Source organism: Protopterus annectens, chromosome 15.part0, assembly GCF_019279795.1.
Source record: "Protopterus annectens isolate FY-2018-M chromosome 15.part0, PAN1.0, whole genome shotgun sequence".
Classification (NCBI taxonomy): domain Eukaryota; kingdom Metazoa; phylum Chordata; order Ceratodontiformes; family Protopteridae; genus Protopterus; species Protopterus annectens.
This window is the reverse complement of record NC_056749.1, coordinates 364,039,406-364,064,729: the sequence shown is the minus strand read 5'-3', so window position 1 is coordinate 364,064,729 and position 25,324 is coordinate 364,039,406. Positions and strand designations below refer to the sequence as shown.

At 37.9% G+C, this 25,324-nt stretch overlaps 1 protein-coding gene across 1 annotated transcript in view; it reads right to left on the bottom strand.

The window, feature by feature from the left end:
- The window catches only part of LOC122789830 (putative bifunctional UDP-N-acetylglucosamine transferase and deubiquitinase ALG13), a 2,262,889-nt gene that overhangs the window by 2,184,498 nt on the left and 53,067 nt on the right, over positions 1-25,324 (bottom strand). The window contains exon 2 of the mRNA XM_044057268.1: positions 3,153-3,253. Within this exon, the coding sequence (XP_043913203.1) occupies positions 3,153-3,253 (101 nt within the window). The remainder of the gene's footprint in view (positions 1-3,152; positions 3,254-25,324) is intronic.

Sequence of the window (25,324 nt, the reverse complement as noted above, 5' to 3'; positions counted from 1 at the left end):
AGATAAGTGAGGAAAGTGAGTACAAGAACTGTTTTTTCTAAGCAAGTGAGAAAAGTAAGTATGAAAAATGTTTTCCTCTAGGTAACCAGGAATGTTGAGTGCTATAGTAATTTGTAACTTTAGTGCTTACAAGTTCTGAACAAGTGCTGAGCACGAATAAGCAAATTCAAGTGCTAAAACTAAGAATCTGTATCTGGACTAGACTAGTTACAGGAATGAAACGTGCAAATGCAGGCTTTTAAATCAGAAAGTTGAGAGAAATGGAAAAATTGCCCAAACAGCCAATAGCTACAATTTCTGGGCCAGAAACCACTCCTTATGTGGCAGATATGTTACCTAGGGCTTACCACTCCCACTGATGAGCTAGCAGGCTTCCCTCCAACACAGAAAGGCTAGGGGGGCTCAGAAGCTTACAAACAGGCCTGGATACAGCAAATCTCTATCTGGACTAGACTAATTACAGGAAGGGGGGAAACAAGTGCAAATGTGGGGTTTTAAATCAGGAAGTTGAAAGAGAAAAATGGAAAAACTGCCCAAAGGGCCAATAAACTACAATTTCTGGGCCAGAAACCACTTCTCTTGTGGTAGATGGGATACCTAGTGCTTACCACTCCCACTGATAAGCTAGAAGGCTTCTCTCCAACACAGAAAGGCTTGGGGGGGCTCAGAAGCTTACATAGAGCCCTGGATACAGCAAATCTGTATCTGGACTACACTAGTTACAGGAAAGGTAGGAGACAGGCTTAGAGGTGTTTTTTTTTTTTTTTTTTTTTACAGAAAAGCAGCTAAAATAGCACTAAAACCAATTCAAGTGCAGTGCAAGCTATCACACAGTACTAAAGTAAATACAGTTTAAATAAATTCAATTTATTCAAAATGTATTCTGAACTCAATTCAATTGTTTTATTCCACTCAGTGCCAGAAATATACTTATCAGCTGAGAAGCACACTCAGTCAGAACACAGGGAGATTCTAGCATTTTTTTTTTTTAGTAAAGTGGAAAGGGAGAAAGGAGGAGCAGGTGTTTTTTTTTTTTTAGTAAAGTGGAAAGGGAGAAAGGAGGAGCAGAAGATAATTCAAGCTTAACAAACTAAGTGGGTTGGCATTCTCCAATGTTCTCTCTGTAATAGGTAAAATGAGCTAATGACATTAGACTGGGGGGGGGGGGTTCCAGACGAACATTACAGTAGGGGCGGGCAACTGCAAAGTCACCAAGTATAAGAACAAGATACCAACAGTGAGGGTGGGTGGGAATACAGCACCAATATAAATAAGCAAATGTATAAGTACAGCACAGTGCAAATTAAGTTGCAAAAAGTGTACTTAGTTTGGAAAAGATTCCAACTCTGCTCAGAGCCAAGAGATCTATCAGCTTTGCACCAATTCACAGAAATGCAGTCTGTACTCCATCCCTTCCACTGTGACTGACTTCTAATCTGAGCCAAAATTCTGTAGACAGTGAAAAACTCCCTTCACTCCTCCACTCACAACTTACATATTTAATGTTTAACAAAACGTCTGCCATCAGAAAAAACTGCTGTGCAATATTTTTTTTAAATAGTTGCTTGGGGAGGGGCTTAGTTTGGTCATATAAACTATGAAATTAGACATGGAGGTGAAAGGGAAGCAAAGCTCCCTTACTAATACACCTACCCATTTGCTCTAGAGCAGTAATTAATTCACAGTTATTACAGATTGTGCTAGAAAGGTTAGTCTATATACAAAATTCTTTGCTTCATAAGGGATACCCAAGTTTGCAACTATGGTATTGATCAGTTTTACTCCAGAATCAGCCACATAGATCCATCTTGATGGTGCAGTGGAAAAAGAGTGGATGGCTCTGTGACAGTTGTAATATGGAGTATGGTATATGGCTGTCGATTGAGCTGGGGCTGGGACTAATGTATATGGTCAATTAGTTGTGTTAAGGTCAAGACAATGAAAATTAATATTGGTCTAGGACAGCAGCCATTATTTTATCATAGATGGATTAATTATATGCAGTGGTGATGAACAGGCATAGTAAATAATACCAGGACAGTGGACTGGGACAATACTGTAAAAGTAGCATCATTTCAGGTACAGCTCATATTTGGTATGCTTCAGAATCCAATAATATACCATGAAATGTATGCATTTGGTTACAGTGGTACCTAGTGTGGTCAGAGATGCAACAAAAAAAAATTGTAGGGTGCTGTAAACAGGCTGAACACATGGCATGTGTATTTGCCAAACTAAAGGAACCCTAATTTAGAGCCGTGAACAGAGGTAGACCAAGCTGAATGGTGCGTAGAAGACAACTCAGCAGCACCACATGCCAACCACTCCACTTATACTCTCAAATGGCATTCAACTGAAACTTCAGCTGCAGAAAAAAATGTGAAGCTCAAGAAAACCACACTTCTGTTCCAAGTTATATATATATGGATTACTAGTGATCCATCCATGAAGAAACATTTCAGCAAACACCAGTCATGCAATCTTCAAATATGCCTTTAGGAGTAGTGTATCATTTACCAACGAATATTTGTTGAATGCCACCCAGTGGTGTAAACCTAGGCTTTAGATGATTATCACTAAAATAGGAACAAGGGGTTGTGGATGGATTTGTTGAATGGGGATCATTTATGGAGTTTAATGATAAATGTGCTCTTAAGTGACATTTAAAATGTTTTGAGGTTTAGTGACATAGCTCTCAACCTTCCATGTCCAAAATGAGGAACACTAGCCCTCTTAATGTGGAACAAATGGGCAAAATGTGGAACACATACTAATGGCTTACTAACAACTTCAGCAAGGAAGGTTATAAGATGGTTAACATAAGCTGGTTTTACTTATAAAGAAGATCTTTTAATGAATTAATATGATTCACTTCTATTTACAATGGATTTCAATTAAAAAAATTCCTAACACTGAATGTGTGACAGAGTCTTTCAATGTGGAACTTTGAGGAACATGAACTTTTTAAGACACCAAATGAAGTATGTTCCTCATAATGAGGTACACTTGAGAGATATGTTTAGTGACATTCCTCTATTACATGTCCATGTCTGCACAAACATACACAAGATGGACAGACTGTCAAAAATAGATTGCAACATTTTGCATCAAAAATACATTAAGCTACAGTGACATTTTTTGTATTCTCTTACTTTTCAGCAAGTTCTTCAATGAAGACTGTCACAAAACTGCTGTCATGTCCGACCTCCTGAATATGAGCATTATAATACTTTCCACCATTCTCCAACCGTACCTAGAAATATGGAAAGTAAAACCAAGTAAGATTCCTGGAAACTGCAAAGCATTTTTATTAACTGATCCAAAATGTTTTAAAAAGCAATTTTATCAGGCGGCTATGGTTGCACATTTTTCTATACAGATAGTACCATGACTCTCGTGTAAAGGATTTCAAATGTGCATTAAAGGGCTACTATCTTACTTGCATAAAGACAGTAAAATCATAGCATATACCCCAGTACACAGATTTCTCGAAACAGTCATAAATGAAGGTAAAAAAATTAACATGGTGCTGACAACGCTACATCTGTTGCCATCTAAATAATCTAGATGTATCCCTGCTGTACATAAAGTAAAAAAATAAATACATTTGGCGAGTTAAAGTTGCTTTGCAGACGCTTTAAATATCTGCTCATCCAGAGGCCTTTCTTCTGCAACTCACTGATTTTATTTTAAAAGGACATGCAATTTTATTTTCGAGGACTGTAGTTTAAGAATGCATGGCTATGGGAGCATTAAGTTTGCTGCACTCCCAATTACCTCCTAATGTAGTGGCCTGTTTGCGTGTGAAATATGTCTGCATCAGATCAACTACACATACAGAATGAGAGAAGTCATTATCCAAGATGGTTAAGAATTTCCTGCCTACCCACATCTAATATTAGCATGACTAATCTGTTTGCACACAGTGCACAACAAACAAAAACAATAAGCTGTCTACTACATTACTTATTTAACTCACTCAAGACTAAAATGCCTTGTGTATCTTTCTAGTTCACACTTGAAGCTCCTTATGATGTTGACTTTTAAGTCTGTTTTCTTAAGCAACTTAACAGTTAGTATTAGAAAGTTCAGAGAAATGTTAACAAAATAACACAGATTGTTAATCTAGGGTGTGATGCAGCAGAGAACTTAATCACCATTAGTCATTTATTATTCATATTTTCATATCAGTGTTCCTGTTTTCATAACTGAGAGCCTTAGATATTACTGAGTGGTGTGGTGTGACTGATGGTACGGTGGAAGACAGGGAAATTTATTGGTAATGCCAATTCATATAACAGTATACTTGAGCTATTGCTAATTTGTTAGTAACTATGAAAAACAATATTTCCATATTATACTCAATATTTCAAAAAACTAGCGACTTACAAACTGTTGCATATCAAGTGAAACCTTAGATGTTATTGAAAAAAGCTATATTTGATATTTGCACTTTAAGCTGCACATCTTTAGAGATGCTCAGTATTATTCTTATTGTTAATTATATAATTAAGCATTTATTTTCATAGATCTGAAATTATGCTTGGAGAAATTCACAGTCATGAAAACTTCCGTCTGGTTAACAAAAGTGTTCTAACAATATGTGACTAGGTGGTACAGTTTAAGATACGAGACATATGGGAAAGTTTAGCAGAAAATCTAATTCTGGGTTTATGTGCATTACAATATAGTATTCAGTGTAAAACTATGAATGCACTGACTTATCACTGTAAAGAATACTTACAGATAACATTGCTATTTGTACAGTTTTAATAACTTACTGTTCACAAAATAATGGTTTATCTCATATTTAAGTTTAGTTTTCTGAAATCTATGCAAAATGCTTTCTGTTGATGCAAACATATGTTGTCACTGAGGGGAGCATGTGAAGGAGAAAGGAGAAACGTGCTGGAGTGCTGAAACATTAGAAGCCGCACACACACAGTAAACATACTGGTTTAGTGTAGATTCTGCCTCAAGAGTGTAAAAGTAGCACGTTTGCTGATAACGATGTTAACTCATAGAGAAACAAACCTGCTAAGAACCCACAAGAAATAATACTAAAAACTGGCTTCTGAAAGAGGCAAGGGCCCCCTGCAACCAGTCATGTGAAGGTAGACCTCCCTCACTACGTTCATAGTTAAATACACAATTCATTGTTTAAAACTGCAAGCAAGAGAAAACCCCACCCAAGGGTGCAGAAACTGTTTGCATGTAAAGGGACCATTTTATTTAGGGAAACTTGATCAGGGATTAAATTACACACACAAAACTGCATATAACATCTGTACAATCATATGCATGTATGTGCTTGGAAGCAACAAATAAGGGATATGTGCTTTGCAGATTTTGTTGTGCGTTACAGAACAAAGGGTGCAATTCTCAAACATTCCCAGTTCCGAACCTCTGCAGCAGTATTTAGTTTCTGTTGCAGCCTAGCTGGTACGGCCAAGTCTGAGGTTCACAAACAGTTTAAGGGCTGGAAATTTTAGATCTGCTTGCAGCCACAGCACATAAGGATTAGTATGACCTTTAGACTTTTAAGAGCCTTGATACTAAAGCACAAAATAATGATGTAGTTTAGTCTAAGCGATGACAAAAACTGTAATAGCATTCTGTTCTGTGCCAGTATTAATTAGCAAGGTGATAGCCGGTTTAGGATATGTTTCCAGTAAGCTTTTTATGCAAGTCACGCCAGTTAAGGATACTGACAAAGCACTTCTTTGTTCAATCAAATCCATTCAAGTGTTGAACCTATTCCATGTACAACTGCCCCCTACCTTTTCCAAATTCTCTTCCCATGCAGTTTCAGTTTAATCTACCACCATGTCACTTCCTTCCAGTAATCCATTCCAGAGCACTACTACCCACTCTGTGGAGCAGCACTTACTCGTGTCAGTTTTGAACTGTCGCCTTTCAGCTGTTACTTGCTCCTCTTTTGCCACTGCTGCCTTACTGCTCCAACACCATTCCCCTAATCTTATTTCCAAACAATTCAGCATATTTAAATCAATCACACCTCCTATTCCAACAAGTGCATATCACCCTTTTTAAATATTGTACCTTGCTACTTTATTTCTTTCACCATTTTGGTAACTCTGCATCATATGATTCCTATGTGCCTAATTTACCATTTTCTGTATGACCTCTTAGTAACAATAATATCAGAGATATCATATGAAGGAAGACCAAGAATTTTGAAATCCACACTCTTATGCTTTGTGCTGAATGAATGGAGGACAGCAACAGTTATAGTCTTGCACAAAGGTGAGGTGTCAGCAGGCCCAGGTAATTATAGACCCATAAGCTTAACCAGCTCATATGTAAGGCGATGAAAAGGATTACACAATTACTAAGCAAAAATATAAGAAACCTACAAAACTCTCGACACAACCACTTTAGAACAGTCAAATGCAGATCCTGCCAACTTAAACTAGTTGACTCCTTTGAAGGTTAAAGAAAAAATGGATGACACCAAATCAGTACACCACTTTGCCTTTACAAGGTGTAATCGATGCAATTCCACACTAGTGCATCACTGATAAACTCTCCCAGCTAAATTTAGCCCCCCTCCCATATAACTCATTGAATAGCCAATGGGCTCAAGCAAAAGCCTAGAAATTTGGATGGGTAGCTTTACATCCTCCAAAAGATCTGTCACTAGTGGTGTACCTCAGGGTTCAGTCTGAGCCAGTCTTGGCATTTACTTCTCAGAGGTCAAAGCCAACATGATGGATTTAAGGCAGACCAAGTTTGCAGATGGCTGTAAACTTGGTGCCAACATTAACTCCCCCAAAAAGCACCAAGATCCTCCAAGAAGGTGCTTCCATAAACTAACTGGTGTCAAAACCATGGAAAAAATCTAAATGCCAAGAAATGAATAATAGTATTGTTCATAAAGCATGATTTCCCTTGGAGCTATCACACCGATCACACCTCCCCCTGATGCTGATCCTGTAGTTAGGGATCTGGGAACTTATGTAAACAACTACCTGTCCTTTGACCATTAGGTATCTAACTACTGTATGAAGTCCTTTTTCATTACATAGTTTATTTCTAAAGGTTGAAAAAAACAGCTATCAGTGCAGTGATAAGCTTGGTGTTCCAAAAAGCAAATAAAGGGAAAAAGTTAAAAACAGAAATCACAAACTTAATGAAACTTGTATAAAAAGCAGGATAAAAACAAAACAAGCATCAAGATACACTCATTATAAAGGCTTCATCAGGGAGATACAAACAACCTATGATGAATCCATTTATACTGGAGGTAAATTAGCCACATAATGGTATTTGACTCGATTATGCAAGCGCCTAAACTAGTTACCATGTCATTAAGACCAGGGGGAATATGAGCTCTGAACCTGAACATCTCTAAGTTTTTCATATTCAGTAAGATCTTTCATGTTACCCCCTCTCAAACTTAACTGTAGTGTTTTCAAAATTGCAAACTTACAAGTATGAGTTCAGTCAGTATCCTGTGTGTGTTTACATAAAGCGTCGGTCAAGATGTTCCTATTCATATTTGAGAGAAGTTGCCCTATTTGCTCTTTTAGCCTCCTATTGGTCTTCCCTATACAATATGCTGCATAATAAACCAGATTATTGGAACTGCAGTTACCTTAGGCATTTAAAAATAGAATCCTATTCCCTCACAGGATGCTGAATGTGTTTGTAAGTATACAGGTGGGTACAATAAGCACAATTATTGCATCTAAGTCTCTTTCTTGTTACTACTAAAGGACAGAAACGTGAGTGGCTGTTCCTTGTAACAAAACTTATTCTTAAGATTGGCACTTTTATAACTGAAGCTAGGTGTTTCACTTAAGACATGACTAAACTGAGAAATGGCTGTTAGAATGGATTATTTGTGAATGAGTTGTTTAACACTGGATATGTTCTTATTATACATAAGAGTATATCTGCATCTAGTTGTTTGCTTTGGTTGCATATTAAATTGTGATTAAGTGCTGCAAAAGAGGGGGTTTATAATCTACATCTCATTTAAAATGAGATTCTTAATAATGCTGATGTTACTGATTTTGTAACCCCTGTTGGCAATATCATTAGCCATAGTCTGCATTTGTGTAAGCATAGTTGCATGATCAGTGATTACGCCTACTACCCCTAGCTAGCTGGTTCCTGAATATATTATTGTGTATGTGAAGAGGATGCATACTACTTATGTGCAGGTATGTATTCCTCTTAACATGTTTCTTATGGAGTACAGTTCATATTCCCCCAGACTTGAGTTTATTAATAGTTATGCCCAAACAGTTAACTATTTCACTTTTAAAATGTAAAAAATTAGTGGTGTTAGAGATGTACAACTCAAACTCATGAAATTCAGATGGTGCGCCTGTCCAATCAAGAAAGGTCATCAAGAAAACATTTAGAAAAATTGACTTTGTGAGCATACGGATTTCTATGAAGTATAAACTCTTTCTAACTGGTACATTACAATACTTGCACAAGTGTTTGCTACCAGGGTATCCATCGCTATACCCTTCACCTGCTTGTAAAGTTGTCTTTAAATAAGACATACATTATTAGTCAAGTCCACAGACAATAGGTCACAAATAATGTCTATTTTGGCTGGTATATAATCTGAAAACTAAAAAGAAACTCCTTCACAGATTTGTTGCCAGTATCATTTAGAATGAATGTAAAGAATCCATGTCCAGTGTTACAAAGTAAAAATTATTGTCAATATTTCTAGTTGACCATATCGAAAGCTGATGTAAAACAGCCATATCATTAAGAACGGTGCCAGTCCTGGACAAATTTACTTTCAACTGGGTATCCAATATTTTTCATTTTGATATGGACTCCATGGCCCATCCACAAGCAGAAACAATGGGCAGCATGGGATGCAGAAGTGATGGATTTATAAATCTGGAATAGATTAGGGGTACCTTTAGATTGTCAGATATAAAATACCTTAACAGCTCTATGGTAATGCGTTGGTCCATATGCATTCCTTCCAAGATTTACATTATATTCAAGGTTATTAATTTAAGGTCACATCTACTTACAGTAATGCAATCTTTAGAATTGCAAAGTTGTTGCATGGCTTGAATATAGAACACTGTGTCCATCACCACAATTTCTCCAACTTTATTCGCCACTTTTTATGACCAGTTCATTATTATCACAGTTAAAGTTTTGAGAGTTGAAAACTGCTCTTTAGTTAAGTTTTAAAACTTGTCATGATTGAGTTGTTTACTAAGCCGGTATCTCAAACTCTACAGCTTGTTCAAATCCTAAGACACTAGGGTTCTGCTGTGGTATGAACATACTCATTCTTAAGTCACAAAGAATACTGTTCATTGTTTGCAAATGAAATTTTTAAATGCATCAACCTGGTGAAATGTTTGCGCTCTGCTTGTGCTAAGTCCATCTGTTGGGCCACAACAAATGTGAGCCATTTACATAAACCAGAAAGATCATCTAGTTTTAAGATGCAATTAGAAATCTTAAATACCATTCTCATCACATTTCCGTCTAAATCCTTGTTTGACAACGGTAAAAACTCCAATTGTTTTTATTCAAGGGTTCTTCTTCCTTATAGGAGGTTCAAGCAATGAGAGTCATTGTTCGCACAGCAGGGAAAATCAAGGTTCTAGGGCCGTGACATTATTAGCATCCATGAACAGGTTCTGTTGCTAGATATGAGGGAACTCTTCCTCGTTTGATTGACTGGAGGTGGTTGTAAACGTGCATTGTATTCGGGTGTACATTCCTCTTATTGGACCAAATGAAATAAATTGCCCAATTAAAAATCTGTAAGATCTCTCAAGCTATCTTTTTTTTTACTGTCAACAAGTCTTTTCTGTTGGACAATGATTTTTTTAAATGTCTCTTGCAAAAGATTATTGTGCTCAATGAGTTAGATGTTAGTGAGCAAATCCACATATTGCAGTTCCACTTCAGTTTTCAACTGTAGATCCATCGGTTCAAAAAATGCTAACATCAGTTCCATATAAGGAAAGGAGCAACTTAAAACTTACCAGTTGTCTGCAACATAAGTCTGGATACCTGTCCTTATATGATGGCATTTTAAGAATCTTGAGGCCTCTGGTGACAATCTTATGCTATAGAAGCAAGTACAAAGTGCAACGCCCCTTCCCTGGCCCAGCAATCAAGGAGCTTCAATCCTCACCACTAACACCAGAGAGGGCGTCCCATATATGAGGAAAGGATAACAAACACACACAGTAAAGTACAATTTCCCTTAAGTGCACACAGAGATCACAGTCAGTCCACGGCTGGTCGCTCCCTTGCTCCCCAGGTCCCCAATAAGTCTCCCCACTGGCACAGCTATAGGGTCCAGATCTCAGCCTAGCTGGCAACTAACCTCCAGTACCCTCTCTGTTCAACCAGTGCTTCATGTCCCTGCCCAAGTAGCTGACACACAAACACTTTGAGATAAGTATTTATACAACTTCACAGACACTCCCGGGAAAAGCTGAAAGATAGTCTCCAACTGTGCCCCTTTACCCAGACTACATGGTAGTAATTATTGCCACCACCAGCTAATAATTATCAGCTACCCAAAGGCCCTTAAAAGGGTGTCCAATTATTACTGTGCAATATTATCCAATTAAGTGTGACTAATCAGTCAAGGCTTATTAGAGTGGCCTTGTACAATAAACTCTATAAATATGCAATGTACTCTAGGGCTTAACTTATTCCTACACAAACCAGACACAGGTAAAAGGTTTTTAAAATATTTAATAATAAATAATTAAAACAAGACAATATTACTATACCACAGTGCTACTCAAGAGTTCAGAGATCACACAGAAACTTAAAATAATTCTGTAGTACAGTTCTGACATAACAGAAAATCCCTTAGTCTAATCTTTATAATCCTAACTATTTCTACAAGAAAACATACTTCTAAGATAACTTACTTAAGACACAGGCAGAGTGCTGATAAGTTGGATATCAATACGAAAAAGCTTAATCATCTCTGGTTCTCACTGTTTAAATTGCTACTGCAGTTCTGATAAAACATTACATCTTTTTACACTTCCGGGAGTTCCCAGGCTGACACTAACTACATTTACATTAACATCTCCCTTTTGTTATCTTGCAGCTGGTCAGGAACGGAGCAATAAAAATACATTTGCATGTTTAAGTCTAGCAATTTAACTCTTAGTTAAAACAATATAAAGAATTTCTTCATCTAGACTATTCAGCACCACTGTTCCCTTGAAAGGGTCACCACATGCTTTTACTGGGTCAGTAGAGAGCACTGTTGCCACATTTTTGTAACTGCATTTCTTTACACTTAAACCAACAAGCCTGTAGTTTACATTTATATTTACAAATGATAGGATTATGTATAAAATTCTATTTGACTAGGCTGGCAGACTTCACCCATCTCTACCAGTCTTCACACAAAGCACCTGGAAAAAAAACTCTGCTACAAATAGCAAGGAAGAAACAGTGACTGGGGAAAGTTCATGCACCTGTTCAGCAAAAAGCAATGCAACCTTCCAGACATAACTTCCAGTAACCTACAGCAAGATGTAAAACAACTTAAAGACCTGGTTAAAACAAACAAAACACTGATGAAATATATCAGCACAACCAATAAAAGCCTGGAACAACAGGAAGAAGCTTGAAACAAGTGTTCAGATGAGGTGCTAAAGCTGTAAAAATCAGAGGCTGAAAATAGGAAAAGGCTGGCTGAATTAGAGACTTCTCAGGAAGAGGAGTTTAAAAAAAAATAGGAGAGTGCACATAAGGAAAAACAGATTTTCTGCTATACTAAAGAAGCTGGAAGGGAAATACTGTATTTATTATATGAAAGCACAAATAAGCAAGTGGACTGGTATTCGAAGCAGTTGTTAGTTGAAAGGACACAGTGTGTATGCTCCAAACCTGGCTATGAGAAAGCAACCTAAACCTTTAATATTAAAAGGCAATCCTATGAGTAGGAGAATATAATTCTGACAAAACTGTGTCAGGCGGACAAAATACTAAAAGTGGGAGACAGCAGAGTGTTTATGGAGAACGATGACTTATTGAACATCAGGCAAAAGAAGAGTAAATTCATTCCACTATTCAGGGAATATTGAGACTTGGGCGCAAGATTAAAAATGCTGCACTCAGCTGTCAAGGTATTCTTCCCTGGAGGGGCAAAATCATTTTTTGATAAAGTACATGCTAAGGACTAAATACAGAAGTTTGTCCAACAAAAAGTGAGCTGAAGCAGGAGAGACTGCTTCTTGTTTTTCTGGTAAAAGACCACACAGACAACCTTTTCCATTGTTTCAACAGAAAGTGTTGGAAAGAAGGAAGGAGCACGAGAGTGGACTAGAAGAATCAAGAGTACAATGGAAATGAAGCAGTGACACAATTTGGGAGATGGAGATGAACAGTAATAAAACAGTAACTTGATGTGGGATTGCAATGCAATAATTATACTTGTGAAATGACAGAACAAGAAAATCTGGAAATATTGGACTTTTCAGAATTTGTTGGGAGTTGTGGGGGACTCAAATATATGCCCTACTTAATGTCATTAATGTTCGGAAAATGCTTGGGGAGAGGAAGAGGGGGAGAAAATTAACTAAAGAAAACTTTTCTTAATCGTATTATTTGTAAGGTGTGTGGTTTTCTTTGCAGGCTATAAAGTAAAGTAAAGTTTTCTCAATTATTTTAAGTGTAATGGGGATAGTAAATAGGTGCTGTTTTTTTCCTTTTCTTCTCCCTTTAGTCTTGTTCAGTTTTACGAAATGCAAGCATTGTAATGTAAAAAACAGCCTGGTTAAAATAGCATGACAAAAAAATGCGCTTTTTCTCATTCTTGCATGGGAGAATAACTGGATTAAGGACCTTAGACTGATTTAGCAACACATTTTAAGAGAAAGCACATAAATGAAAAAATATTGAGGTATTTTTCTAGCAAATGAATGTATGCTTAGTAGCAATTCTGTATCTGGGCCTCATTTCTCCATGGAAACAATCTGCTAAAGAGAAACAGACCATCTGGTTTGCATGTCTCCATGGAGACAAACTGATGATGACAAACTGGCTATCTGGAACCAATCTGATACAAAGAAATTGGTTACAGTCTGATGGAGAGTGATTGGCTGGGGGGAGGACGGCTAGGAGATTATGTTCACTGAAAGTATTCAGGGGGTTTCCCAGCTGGGGAAGTATAAAGATAAGACAAAACCAGTTAGCACTTAGAAGCACAGGCTGTACTATGCATCTTAACATGGATAACCTTTCTCTTAGGTTAAACTCAAGTCTGAGTGTTGGGACATTTGTTCCTATTAGGAGGGTAAAACTTCAATATTTGAGGATGTAATATAGTAGTTATATGTGTTACTATTAATAGGTTTTAGGGGGTAATGGGAATTTTTTTTGAGGGGTTTCAATAAAACAATTTTGTAAGATGCAACTCAAATGGATATGATGAGAAACAACTACATACATTTCTAACCTGCCAAACAATGTATGCATGCAACACAAAAGCTGAAACTAGACATTTAACAAATAAGGTGTTATACATAAAAAGTGGGAATCGCGTTTAATGGAATGATGTTTTCTCTAATGAATTTAAACGTCAATGGTCTTGCAGATAAATACAAAGAAAGAAACAGAGAACTATATTAAACATGCACAGTGCAAATAGCTATGTTACAGGAAACATACTTGGATAGAAAAGAACATGTAAATTTGATAAAGGTTTTCAGGATGGTTATTCAGTGGGATATCTGGGACAAAGGAAAAAGAAGTACTTGTACTAACAGCAAGATGAGCTGCAACAGTGATAGAAGAGGATAAAAACAATAATGGCAGATTTGTAGTACTCGGGTGATACTGGCAAGGGAGGAGGATTACACTAACATACATTAACATTCCAACTGAAACTGCTACAATGGAGCATACGAAAATTCTGGGAGAAATCTGTTTTAAGCAAGGAATATTACTTATAGGTGGGGACTGTAATTTGATTTACAGCAGTGATGATCAGTTTGGGGAGCTCAGGTAAAGTATAACAAAGGAGGGTAGACTTTTAAAGACATTTATAAAAATATTTATCACAGAAGATTTGAATTCAGTAATAGGAGTTTGGAATGAATTTACATATTCCTCAATATATAAAAACTGAGCTAGACTAGACAATTTACATTTCACAAAAACATGTGCATTTAATTGAAGGTCATGATACACACCCAATAACTATTTCAGATCATGTGTCAATAACAAACGCACTGGGTAAATGAAATAAAAATGAGAGACTGTTGCTTTCCCACCTATCTGCTGAAACAAGAGGAATTTAAGGAATGGGTAGTGGAGATTATTCAGGAGCTGTTAGAGAGGAAAAAATATAACTGGGGAGTGGGATAAAATGGAGGTTGACATATTTGCAGCCACCATATTTAGACACAGCAAAGACTTAACATTTTCTAGGTCATTCAGTTTCTGTATATTTGGGTAGAAAAATCATTTGCTTCGGTTAACCAATCTGCCCACCCAGCAACTCCAACAGTGCAACCCACAAGGAATCTTTAAAGTCCACCAACTCACCACACTCCCAGAAAATATGTTCCCAATTACATCTGGCAATGAATTTAAGTACTCCTCTCTTTTTCCTAGGTATTTTATCCTATCAAATTCACATGCTCAGTTCTAATCGTCTCCTTTAACATGCATCTGTACTCTACATTTTTATAATATAGATCACAACTCTTTCTTGTTTGTATTCATCTCAGATCACTTACATTTAGACATTAATGAAAGTATCACTGTATTAAAAAGTTACCACCACCTGTTACACCTTTTTGTTAAATGTTTAGTTCCAGCTTTTGGTTTACATGCATACAATGTTTGGTAGGTTGAACTTTTTTGTTTCTTGTCATAGCCATTTCAGCCTATGTCACGTCTTATAAAATTTTGTTGGAGGGCTTTCAACAAAAACACACAACACCCCCCCCCCAAATACCCTCTTAAAACTTAACTTAATACTAACACACAAAACTATGTATACCTTCAAATATTGAAGTGTTACCCACCTAACAGGAATAAAAGCCCCAAACTGATAGCCACACACTCAGATTTGAGTTAACCTAAAAGAAAGGTTATCAATACTGAGACCCATGATGCAGCCTGTTCCAAGTGCTGATTGGTTTTCTTACCTTTGCAGCTCTCCAAGCTGGGAAAACCCCTGAATGGTTTCAGACATCTAACCAATTTCTCTTTTTTCCATTAATCCCTCTTCACCAGACTGTAGCTAGTTTCTCTATCAGATTGTCTCCATGGAGACAAGAGAACTAGGCAGACAGTCCATCATACTGTTTCCATGGAAACATGAAGACCAGCTGCAGAACTGTTAGAGCATACATGTATTTCCTAGAAAAAACCCTCAGAATATTCAATGTTCTTTTTCATTTACTTGCTCTCTCTTAAAACAGGTTACTAAATCTTTCTAAGGTCTTTAATCCAGTCATTCTCCCATGCAAGAATGAGAAAAAGCACAAAGTTTTCTTTTATCAAGGTTTTTAGCACAGTTTTTTTTTTAAACATTACAGTGTCTACATTTCTTAAAACTGATCAAGAGAGAAGGGAAGAAAAAACAACTGCAGTACCCATTTACAATCCCCATTACACTTACAACTGAAAAAATTACTTTATAGCATGTAAACAAATCCACTTCCCACAAAATTGGGGCTATTTAAGGAAAAAAATATTTACGTACAGTAAACATTCTCTCCCCTCTTCCCCTCCCCAAAGCACTTTTCTGAATATAAATGGCATGAAGTAGGGCATATGCTTTAGAGACCCCCACAAGGCTCAACAAATTCTGAAAAGTTCAATATTCCCAGATTTTCTTGTCATATTTCACAAATATAATTATTGCAATGTAATCCCATATTAAGCTACTGGTTTTGTTACTGTTCACGTCTGAAATCCTGTCTCTGCTTCATTTTCAACATGCTCTCAATTCTTCTAGTCTACTCTTGCGCTCCCATCCTTCCCTCCAACATTTTCCATTGAAAATGCTGAAAAGGTTTCACAGGTACAGTCCCCTCTGTTGTCTATTACCAGAAAAACAAGAAGCAGAATCTCCATCTGTTTCACAGCTTATGTTTGGTTGGTCAAACTTTTGTATTTCCACCTTAGTATGTACTTCAAAAAATGACGTCCCTCCAGGGAAGAATACCTTGAAGACAGCTGGGTACAGCAGTTTGAATCTCACACCTGCATCTTAACATTCCTTGAATAGTGGAATAAATTTGCTCTTCTGTCTGGTGTGCAATGAGTAATCATTCTCTACAAACACTCCACTGTCTTCAGTTTTAGCACTTTGTCCTTCTGCCACTGTTTTGTCAGAATCAACGTCTTTTTCTGGTAGGATTGCTTCTTGACTAATAAAGGTCTAGGTTGCTTAGTTATAGCCAAGGTTTGGAGCACACAAACCATGTGTCCTTTCAACCAACTCCTCCTGCTGTGGAATACCAGTCCAGTTGCTTATTTGTGCTTTCATAAAATTAATGCAGTCTGCTCCCTCCATCTATTTTTTGAATCATCTGTTCCTGTGTAGTATCATATTCAGCCAGTCTTTTCTTCATTTCAACCTCTGATTTTTGCAGCTTTATTATCTGATCTGAATACCTGATTAAAGCTTCTTCCACTTTTTTCCAGCCTTTTGTTTGTGTTGATGTACTCCATCAGTGTTTTGTTTAACCAGGCCTGTATGCAGTTGCCTTACATTTTCCTGCATGTTATTGGAAGTAATGTCTGAAGGTTGAATTGCTTTTTGCTTAACAGCTGCAGGACTTTGCTTCCTCCTCACTGTTTGCAGCAGATTTTTTCCAAGTCTTCTGTATTTCTTTATTCCTAGCATCCAGGCAGTGCACATGCTAGCCAGTTACTGGAATTTACCAACAAACAGAAGTCTACTGACCTTCTGATTTCACAATGGGAGAGCTAGAAATAAGCCATTACTCAATGTGCAGCTATCTTGGAAGTCCCAGTTCAAAATCCTTTTTGTTCGGTTGGGAACTCTTGGATGACCATCTCTTGCAATAAATTTAGAATTTCTGCTACTGCATACTAACTCTGACTGGGTAGAATGTCGGGGAGTCTCTCTGATCTCTCTGGTGGAGGAAGGGGACATGGAATATAAATCTCTGGATATAATCTTTAGCACCCATTTTTGCATCGTATTGATTTATGTGGTAGGTGCAGTGAAAAATTACCCCTGACTGCCTCCAGAGATGAGCAGTCAGGCGCTGCTTCAGGAGCACTGATAGGCTGCATCAGAGAAAGGCTCTCTGAAACAGATTCTGCAGACCCCCTCTGCCCATGGGGCAGCATCTCACAGTGAAACCTCCTCTTCTACCTCTAGAGAAAGGATCTTCGCACTGATCCTGCAAAGACCTCTGAGATTTTCTGAACAAGGTTCTCCTTCCATTACTCGGGTTTCTAGAAAAAGTGCACAGAGTTGAAAACTTACAACCCAACAGAAGACCAAGTCTTCCATTCCTGTTCACTGTAGGTTAAGGTCTCTCTGACCGATGGACCGAAAAGGGAGGGATCCATCAAAACAGGGCATCAACAAAGGTTCCGTGAATTCCAAAGTCTCATTCAGGCAGGTCTCCTAATAGCAAGGGTCTATATTACATGATTAAAAGTGAAATGTTCAAAATTTAGGGATTGATTATTAAGTGTTCAAATCGTCAATGTCGAACGGTTCAATGGACATCTCCATACAGTGTGGACATGGACGTTTTCCACTGTCTGCACTGTAGTGTGATCTCTGAAATGGTATATTTAATTAGCGGGGGGGGGTGTGGGGTGCTTCGGATTCACTGGAGAAGATGTAGGTCAAAGATTAGAGCCTGTAAGATCTGAAAGTCTTGGGAGTTTTGGAAAGTGGCTCCAACGATGCCCTTGAGAACTTCTGTGGGTGCGTCTTGGGGTTGGACAAGCCTGCTACACACTCTGAAGGGGTTTGAGCCTCTGGAGAGGAACTTGAAGCAGGCAAGATGTCTGTAAATTAACTTATTTTTGCAATTGGTGATAACCCTGAGATTGAAACTCTCAGAGGAAGCCAACCACAGATGTTCAGGGCCAAGGCAATAAGTACAAAGTATGTGAACTTGAATGTGGGAATTTCTGGCCATATTCAGAACTCCTTCAAACCAGAAGATTAACATATTCCCAAGCAGAGAAAAAGAAAACACTACTGCAGCACACAGCAAAAAAATCACAATCACTATAAAACAGAAGTGAATTAGCTAGATATATATCCAACTTAAAAAAAAAAAAAAAAAAAAAAAAAAAAAACAGCAACAATTACCAACAGCCGAGAAAGGGAAAGCCTACAACCAACACCTAGGTAACGGAAAGAGACAGCATGGGCAAACTCCAACTCTCAAGTTATGAGAAAATGTGAAGGCCTCTAGGGTTACACTACCATGGAAGAGGAAGACAATGACAAAAAATGCACTTATCTGAAAACCTGAAGAAAAAAAGGCAATCCAGCTGCAAGAGACTTGGCAAAAGCTTGATATTCGATAACCACGTCTGACACTGCTGGCGGCAAATGAGATCCGGGGAAGTTAGTCAGAGGGCAGTGCATTATGGGAAGTGGAAGGAGTGAGACTTGAATTCTAATCTGTAAAAAAAAAAAGCGGCAGAGTCAGATCAGAGGGTCAGATCCATAAGCAAACTATGAGGAGGAATGAAAAACATCTGATCAAGAACTTTTTTCCTTTCTAGTTTTAAGAAAAGTAGACATTACGAATTAAAAAGTGAAGACAGTCTCGACAAAAGCATGTTTAAGTTGACATGCTGTAATCTTGGGCCTTTGGGGAGGGGGGATGGGGTGTTGAAGTGCACTGAACATATGCAGAGTTGAGATGTTTACTCTTACTTTTGCATAGGTGAATTTCTGGATTAATGCTTTGGCTTGATCTAAAGTTTGTTTTTCTGTTTAAGCATTTGGGCTGTAAAAATAAGAAAACATGTAAAAGTAATGAAAATATTTCCTTTAGCAAACAAATGTTCAGTTTGTGATCTTTAATCTGCAGCTGAGGGCAACTACATATTCTGTTCTTATATTTCCATGGAAGTAAGTGGACTGCATTTGCAGGCAATAAATCAGGAGATGTCTGGCCACTGTTTGCGGAGGTAATTGTAAAATTATAAAGGTACAAGGGAGAACAGCCTAGTAAAAAAAAAGTTTATAATTACCGGAAGAGAATAGGAGACCACAGCTTTCCAGGTACCTACATTCTTCAATGCATTTACAATAGTAGATAATTTAGTTTTATTATAAGATTGGCAGTGTACTTTTTCTTAAGGCTAAAAGCTAGTCTTCTAAATGCATACAGGTTGTTCAAATGGAGGGGAATAAAAACAAGGCAAGAACAGATGGCAATTAGTTTAAGTAGAAGCACAGGCAGCAACATGTGCCTTTGTATGGATAACATTATTTAAAGGTAAGATAATGCCTGTAGCTGCAACTGCCAATTTGGGTCAATTATTCCTATCAGAAGGGTTAAACTAATATCTGAAGATGTAAATAGTTTTGTGTTTGTTTTAAGTTAATCAGTTATGGCTGTGTTCTGGCATTGTGCTCATTTTTGATATTTTTTCAGCACAGTGAAGGCTGTCAAATAGAATAGGTAGGAATAATGGTTTGTCAGGTTTACTATCAAAATGTCGAGGAGACTTTCCTCGACCATTCACAACCTCAACCCAGAACAAAGAAATAAAATCCCGACGCTTGCTAAGAATGTAAATTCCTTCAAAGTAAAGAATCAACATTCGACCACTCACCATCTTAAAAAAAAAAAAAAAGAAAAAAGAAAAAAAATCCGCTACGAGGTGGAAAATGTCTTACCATTTTGCAGGTGGGCAAGCCCCCTTGTGCCCCCCCCCCATGTAGGGGGCTGCATTCTCCCAACTCCCCCTGCTACTTATATATTCTAACTCTAAGATCATACTACAGTGATGAAAATGGCAATTGTCACGATTCCCACTGTAGTGCAATGCCAATCAAAATACCGTTGGTCCAAACTATAAACACAATGTCCTTATCGTTTCACAGACAACAGGAACTGTGTTCGCAGTTTTGTCTCTGCCACTCCATGTTTGTCCTTCCAACTGTCAATGAAAGCAACTTCGACATTTTGATTTTAAGCCGTTTAATCATAATGGCTACACAAACCCATATTTGTGAATGTGTCTGGCCTCATACATACAGATAAAAGAAAGTCAGAGTGCAAATAGCAAAGTTCAGGATGGATATTAAGCAAAATATCAGGGACAAAGGAAACCGGAATTACTTATACCAATTCCTAAAGGACCGTCAGTAATTTTAGAAGAGGAAAAAAGATAATAATGATAGATTTATGACAGTTAGGGGCTATGTAAAGGGTGAGGTTTTAGAGATTTCGAAAGTTTAATGAAAATTGGTATAAAGCAGTGAAATGAGGAAATCAAGAGAACAAATGTAAATACTTATAGAAGAGTTATGCATGCCACAGAGGTAGACAAGGCTCAACAATTAACAGTTAAGACAGGAGACGACGAGATAAAATGGTGATGTATAATCAATCTGCATAAAAGTCTCAAGTAACAGCTGGTATTTCTGTGGAAGTTTGGAAGCTAGGAGTTGAGTGAATGTTATAGGTTTGATTTTATGGTACTTTTTAAAAGCAGGGGAAGCACCAACATCCTGGAAGAAAGCAATAATACCCTAAAGACAGCTAAAACCCACCAGACTCCCCTTCATATAGGTCCAATTCAATTTTAAACCATAATTACGAAGTGTCTATACCTACAACAGCTAAAAGAATAGCACAAGTGTTGCCAAAATTGAGATACATAGATCAGTGAGGTTTTGGGGAGGGGAGGCAAACATTTGCTATTAATAGAAAAAGGGTGATCCACATGGAAGCAGAAAGCAAGAAAATAACACCATTACTGGTGGGTCCTGGTGCACTGAAAGCATTTTTAATATCGTCCTAAAGCTTATTAGCAGAATACTAACAAAAAACTATGTACATCTTCAAATATTGAAGTTTTACCCTCCTAATAGGAACAAAAGTTCCAAAATGACAGCCACACACACAAACTTGAGTTAACCTAAAATAAAGGTTAAACATGCTAAGAAGCATGGTGCAGCCTGTGCTTCTACTAAGTGCTAATTGGTTTTGTCCTTACTTTATAGCTCTCCCAGCTGGGAAAAACCCTGAATTCTTTCAGAGAATGTTGTATCCTAGCCAATTTCTCTTCTCAGTTTTTCCCTTTAGCCAATCTCCACCAGCCTGTAATCAATTTGTCTATCAGATGGTCTCCATGGAGACAGGAGAACCAGAGAGCCAGTTTAGCAGATTCTTTCCATGGAAACATGAAAACCAGCTGCAGAACTGCTACTGAGCATACATGTTTTTGAGCAAAAAAAAGCTGCACAATATTCTCTTTTCATTTACTTGCTTACTCTTAAAACTTGTTAATAAATCAATATTGTTTGTCTTTCAGCTTTTCCTGGTTAGGGGTCGCCACAGCGGAACTCCGGTCTGCTAATGATTGGCAGTAGCTTTCTTCACATGCGGAGTTGCCAGCCCTGACACAACCTTCAATGAAGGTACGCCCATTCACGCATGTCTCCACACAGAAGACGCTCCGAGAATCTAACAGGACAACGTCATACTGTGAGGCGACAACGCTACCGCAGCACCACCACCGCAGTAACAGTAATTTCCCCATGGAAGAAAGAGAAAAAACATTTAAGAATTGAGTGGACTGTATTGCACTGTAACTGGAAACATCTTAAATGAGACTGAAATAAAAGTATCGGCTAATTACCCAAACTCGTGCTGAAAAGGTGCCAGTCTCTCCTTTATGGCCAAGTCTTGTGTATTATTCAGAATGAAATCTCCAAATATTGTAGTTCACTTAAGGCTTTATTAGATGTTCACAATATCAGAATACTGTCTTCATTAACAGTGCTGAAAAAAACAGTCTGGACAAATGCTGGAATACTGGTTAACAGTGCTGCTAAATGCATTCAAAGTTTCTGCACATGTCTTCTGACTGTCTTGAATAATGTAAACGAAGTCTTTATCTGACCTGTCTTCTGCACTCAGGCTCGAGTGTCTGTTTTGTGGCTTAATCTTCTCTATAATGTCAGGTTGAACAACTTAACTGACTTCCTAGACTGTATCTTTCGGCTTTTCCCGGTTAGGGGTCACCACAGCAGAACTCTGGTCTACTAATGATTGGCAATAGATTTTTACATGCAGAGTTGCCGGCCCCCACGCACAACCTTCAACGAAGGTACGCCCATTCACGCATGTCTCCACACAGAAGACACTCTAGCTGAGAATCGAACAGGACGTCTTACTGTGAGGCGACAACGCTACCACAGCACCACCACCGCAGTTCTAGACTGTATCTCAAGTATATTTTCAAAACCTGGTAATGCTTTACATGCCTCTTTAGTCTTGGTTCTCAGGCCTTGTCTTGCTTTGCAGTCTTTTAGGGGCCTAGCTGTACAGTTATCTAACAATTCCTTGATTCTTCCCTTAAGAAAGATAACAAAAAAGGACAGTATGTAGCCTTCCCTTGGGAACTGTTATTTCTCATGCTTAACCAGCAAAGTTATTCTTCCCTTTTGCTTAACTGTCTTTTAAATGAAATGCATTTTACTTTACAGTCATTTCCCAAAATGATGAGAAATACAGAAACAGGCTGCTCTCAGTAGGTGCTAGGTGCACATAGTGTGAGAACTGGGAAGTTAGTACAAGCATACTGGCATTGTACAGATTTTATTTTTTTATTTTATTTATTTAGCTAAGAGTATGACAGGGAGGAGGGCGTTGTTGCTCATGAAAACCAAGCGAGGGGATTTGGGAGTGCAATACCAGCATACTGTGTCATTCTGCCAATCTCTTTTTTTTTTTTTTTTGTTAAAGAGGCACAGAAAGAAAGTTTAATCCTCCTAAGTCTTTCACTGCTAGTTCATGAACTACTGGGTTTTGCTGAGCATGTTCCGTTACCCGATCGTGACGGTCTGCAACCTGCAGCTCCAATTTTAGCACCTTGAACAGATGCCATTAATGCCAGCCATTACCATACCTCCCATCCTCTTACCTCAGGAAATTTACGCAAAACCTAAAATAAAAAGCCCAAAAATAGGGAAGGCTTTTATTATTGTTATAAACTTATAAACTAACTAGAATAATAAGATTTGATTTAGCTTGCATTTTCCGTAGAATATCAAATTTGAAACTCAAATGCCTGCCATTATGTATTGACTTTGGTCCTCTGATTTATTCAGAGAACCACAAATTTTATAACAAGCAGACTAAAAAAGAGAAAAATATGGGCATTCTACTAAACTCTGGGCAGATGAGCGGTATGGCTCTAACCTTCTCCAACTCCTCATTTTCAGCACTTGTCAATTTAAACACCACTCAAAACCAAGTGCTTCACAATTATATTCCCTGTAGTGAAGAAATTTATACTACGTTCTCCTATAAACACCAAAAGCTCAAAATGGAAGGACTATTCATGAAAACGTTCTGCCTTTCCCTAAGTAAATCAATCACAGTTCTTTTGGAATGCAGCTTTCAGCACTAAGCCTTTCAGATGGCATTAGATAGTTTCATTAGCATTTAATGCAAGCAAAAAGAACACTTACTATTTAAATGTTTTATACTGATGTTTTGATTTAGTTTTGTCAGCAGTTTTGGTTGCTTTGTTCCTGTTTTTGGGTATGGGGCAGGGGAATTCCCTACACAGAAGAGCACACCAATGTTTAATTTCCTCGTAATGGCAAATAAGTAATATTCTTACCATAACATCCCATCTTTGTTGTTGATCTTCATTCATTCATTACTGATGGGTGTCACTTACATCTTCGGAACAGTCGCCAGTTATAACAAGCTCATGCCAGCCAAAAAACTCTCAAGCTAAGCTTTACCCATAGTGCCTCTCTCTACATTACCTCAGATGTAGTTTGCCCATAAGGAAGAAAGAAAGCAGAGGCTTTATCTGAGCAACTTCCCTATTGTAGGCTAGGACCATATCTGAACCACCAGGAGTCTTTTTTTTGGGGGGGGGGGGTGGCAGGTGGGTTGTAATTAATGAAAGAAGATCAACACAGATGGAATGTTATGGCAAGAACATAACTTCTTTATCTGATGTTGTTAATCTTCACTCATCCCATACTGGTGGGACAGAGTCCCTAGCTACTTTGTTTCTTGGGAGGCCCTATGGAAGGATATTCTCGAGTACCACGGAACCAAAGGAAGCTCTCACCCTGGAGACCATACCCAACTTGTAATGCATAATAAAGGTATGAGGAGTGGCCCATGTTGCTGCTGCACAAATGTCATCCATGGAAGCCCTTACATGGAAGGCAACAGATGTTGAAACTGATCTGGTTGAATGCTCCTTGACCTTAGATGGTAGAGAAGCTTTGTTCCATTGATAAATAAAGCAAATGGAATCTCTCAACCATTTAGATAAAGTATCGTTGGAAACAGATTTTCCCAATTTTGGTCCTAAGAATGATAAAAATAATTTGGTCACATTTTTGTAATGATTTAGATCTCAAGATAAAAACAACTGCCTATGCACGTCAAGCAAATGCAGTGATCATTCTCCTTTGTTAGAAAATTTTTGAAAGAAGACTGGTATATAAACCATTTGATTAACAGTCATGTCAGAAATAACTTCGGGTAAAAAGACAGGATTAGTCTGGAGTGATACTCTGTCCTTATGGAACACTATGTAAGGACGTTTTATGCACAAAGCTTGCAATTCAGAAATTCATCTTGCTGAGGTAATGGCCAGCAAGAACAAAGTTTTCCAGAATAAGAATTTCAAATCACAATTGGCAGCAGATTCAAAAGGGGGACGGAGTCAAGGACTGTATAACTAATGTCAAACTCCAGGGCTCGATAGGCTGTTTGAAGGGGGGCCTAATGTGTGCAACACCTTCCATAAAGGTTTTACAAAGACCGTGTGAAATCAAGGAGTCCTTGAAACCATTATGAAAGTTGGAGATTGCTGCCAAGTGGACTCGAATAGTTGAAGCTGCCACTCCTAAATGAAGATGATTAGATAATCTAGTACCATATAAAGCAGTGCCAAAAAAGGGTTTACTCCCTTTTTTCAAGACCAGATTATGAATCTTTTCCACTTGCCGAGATAAAGTTTCCTAGTGGATGGTTTATAGGAAACCAGAAGAATGTGGCGAACAGATGTGGATAGACTGCTTTACCTGGTAATTACTGGAACTGGAGGAACCGAGCTGTCAGCTTGAGACTCGATATATTCT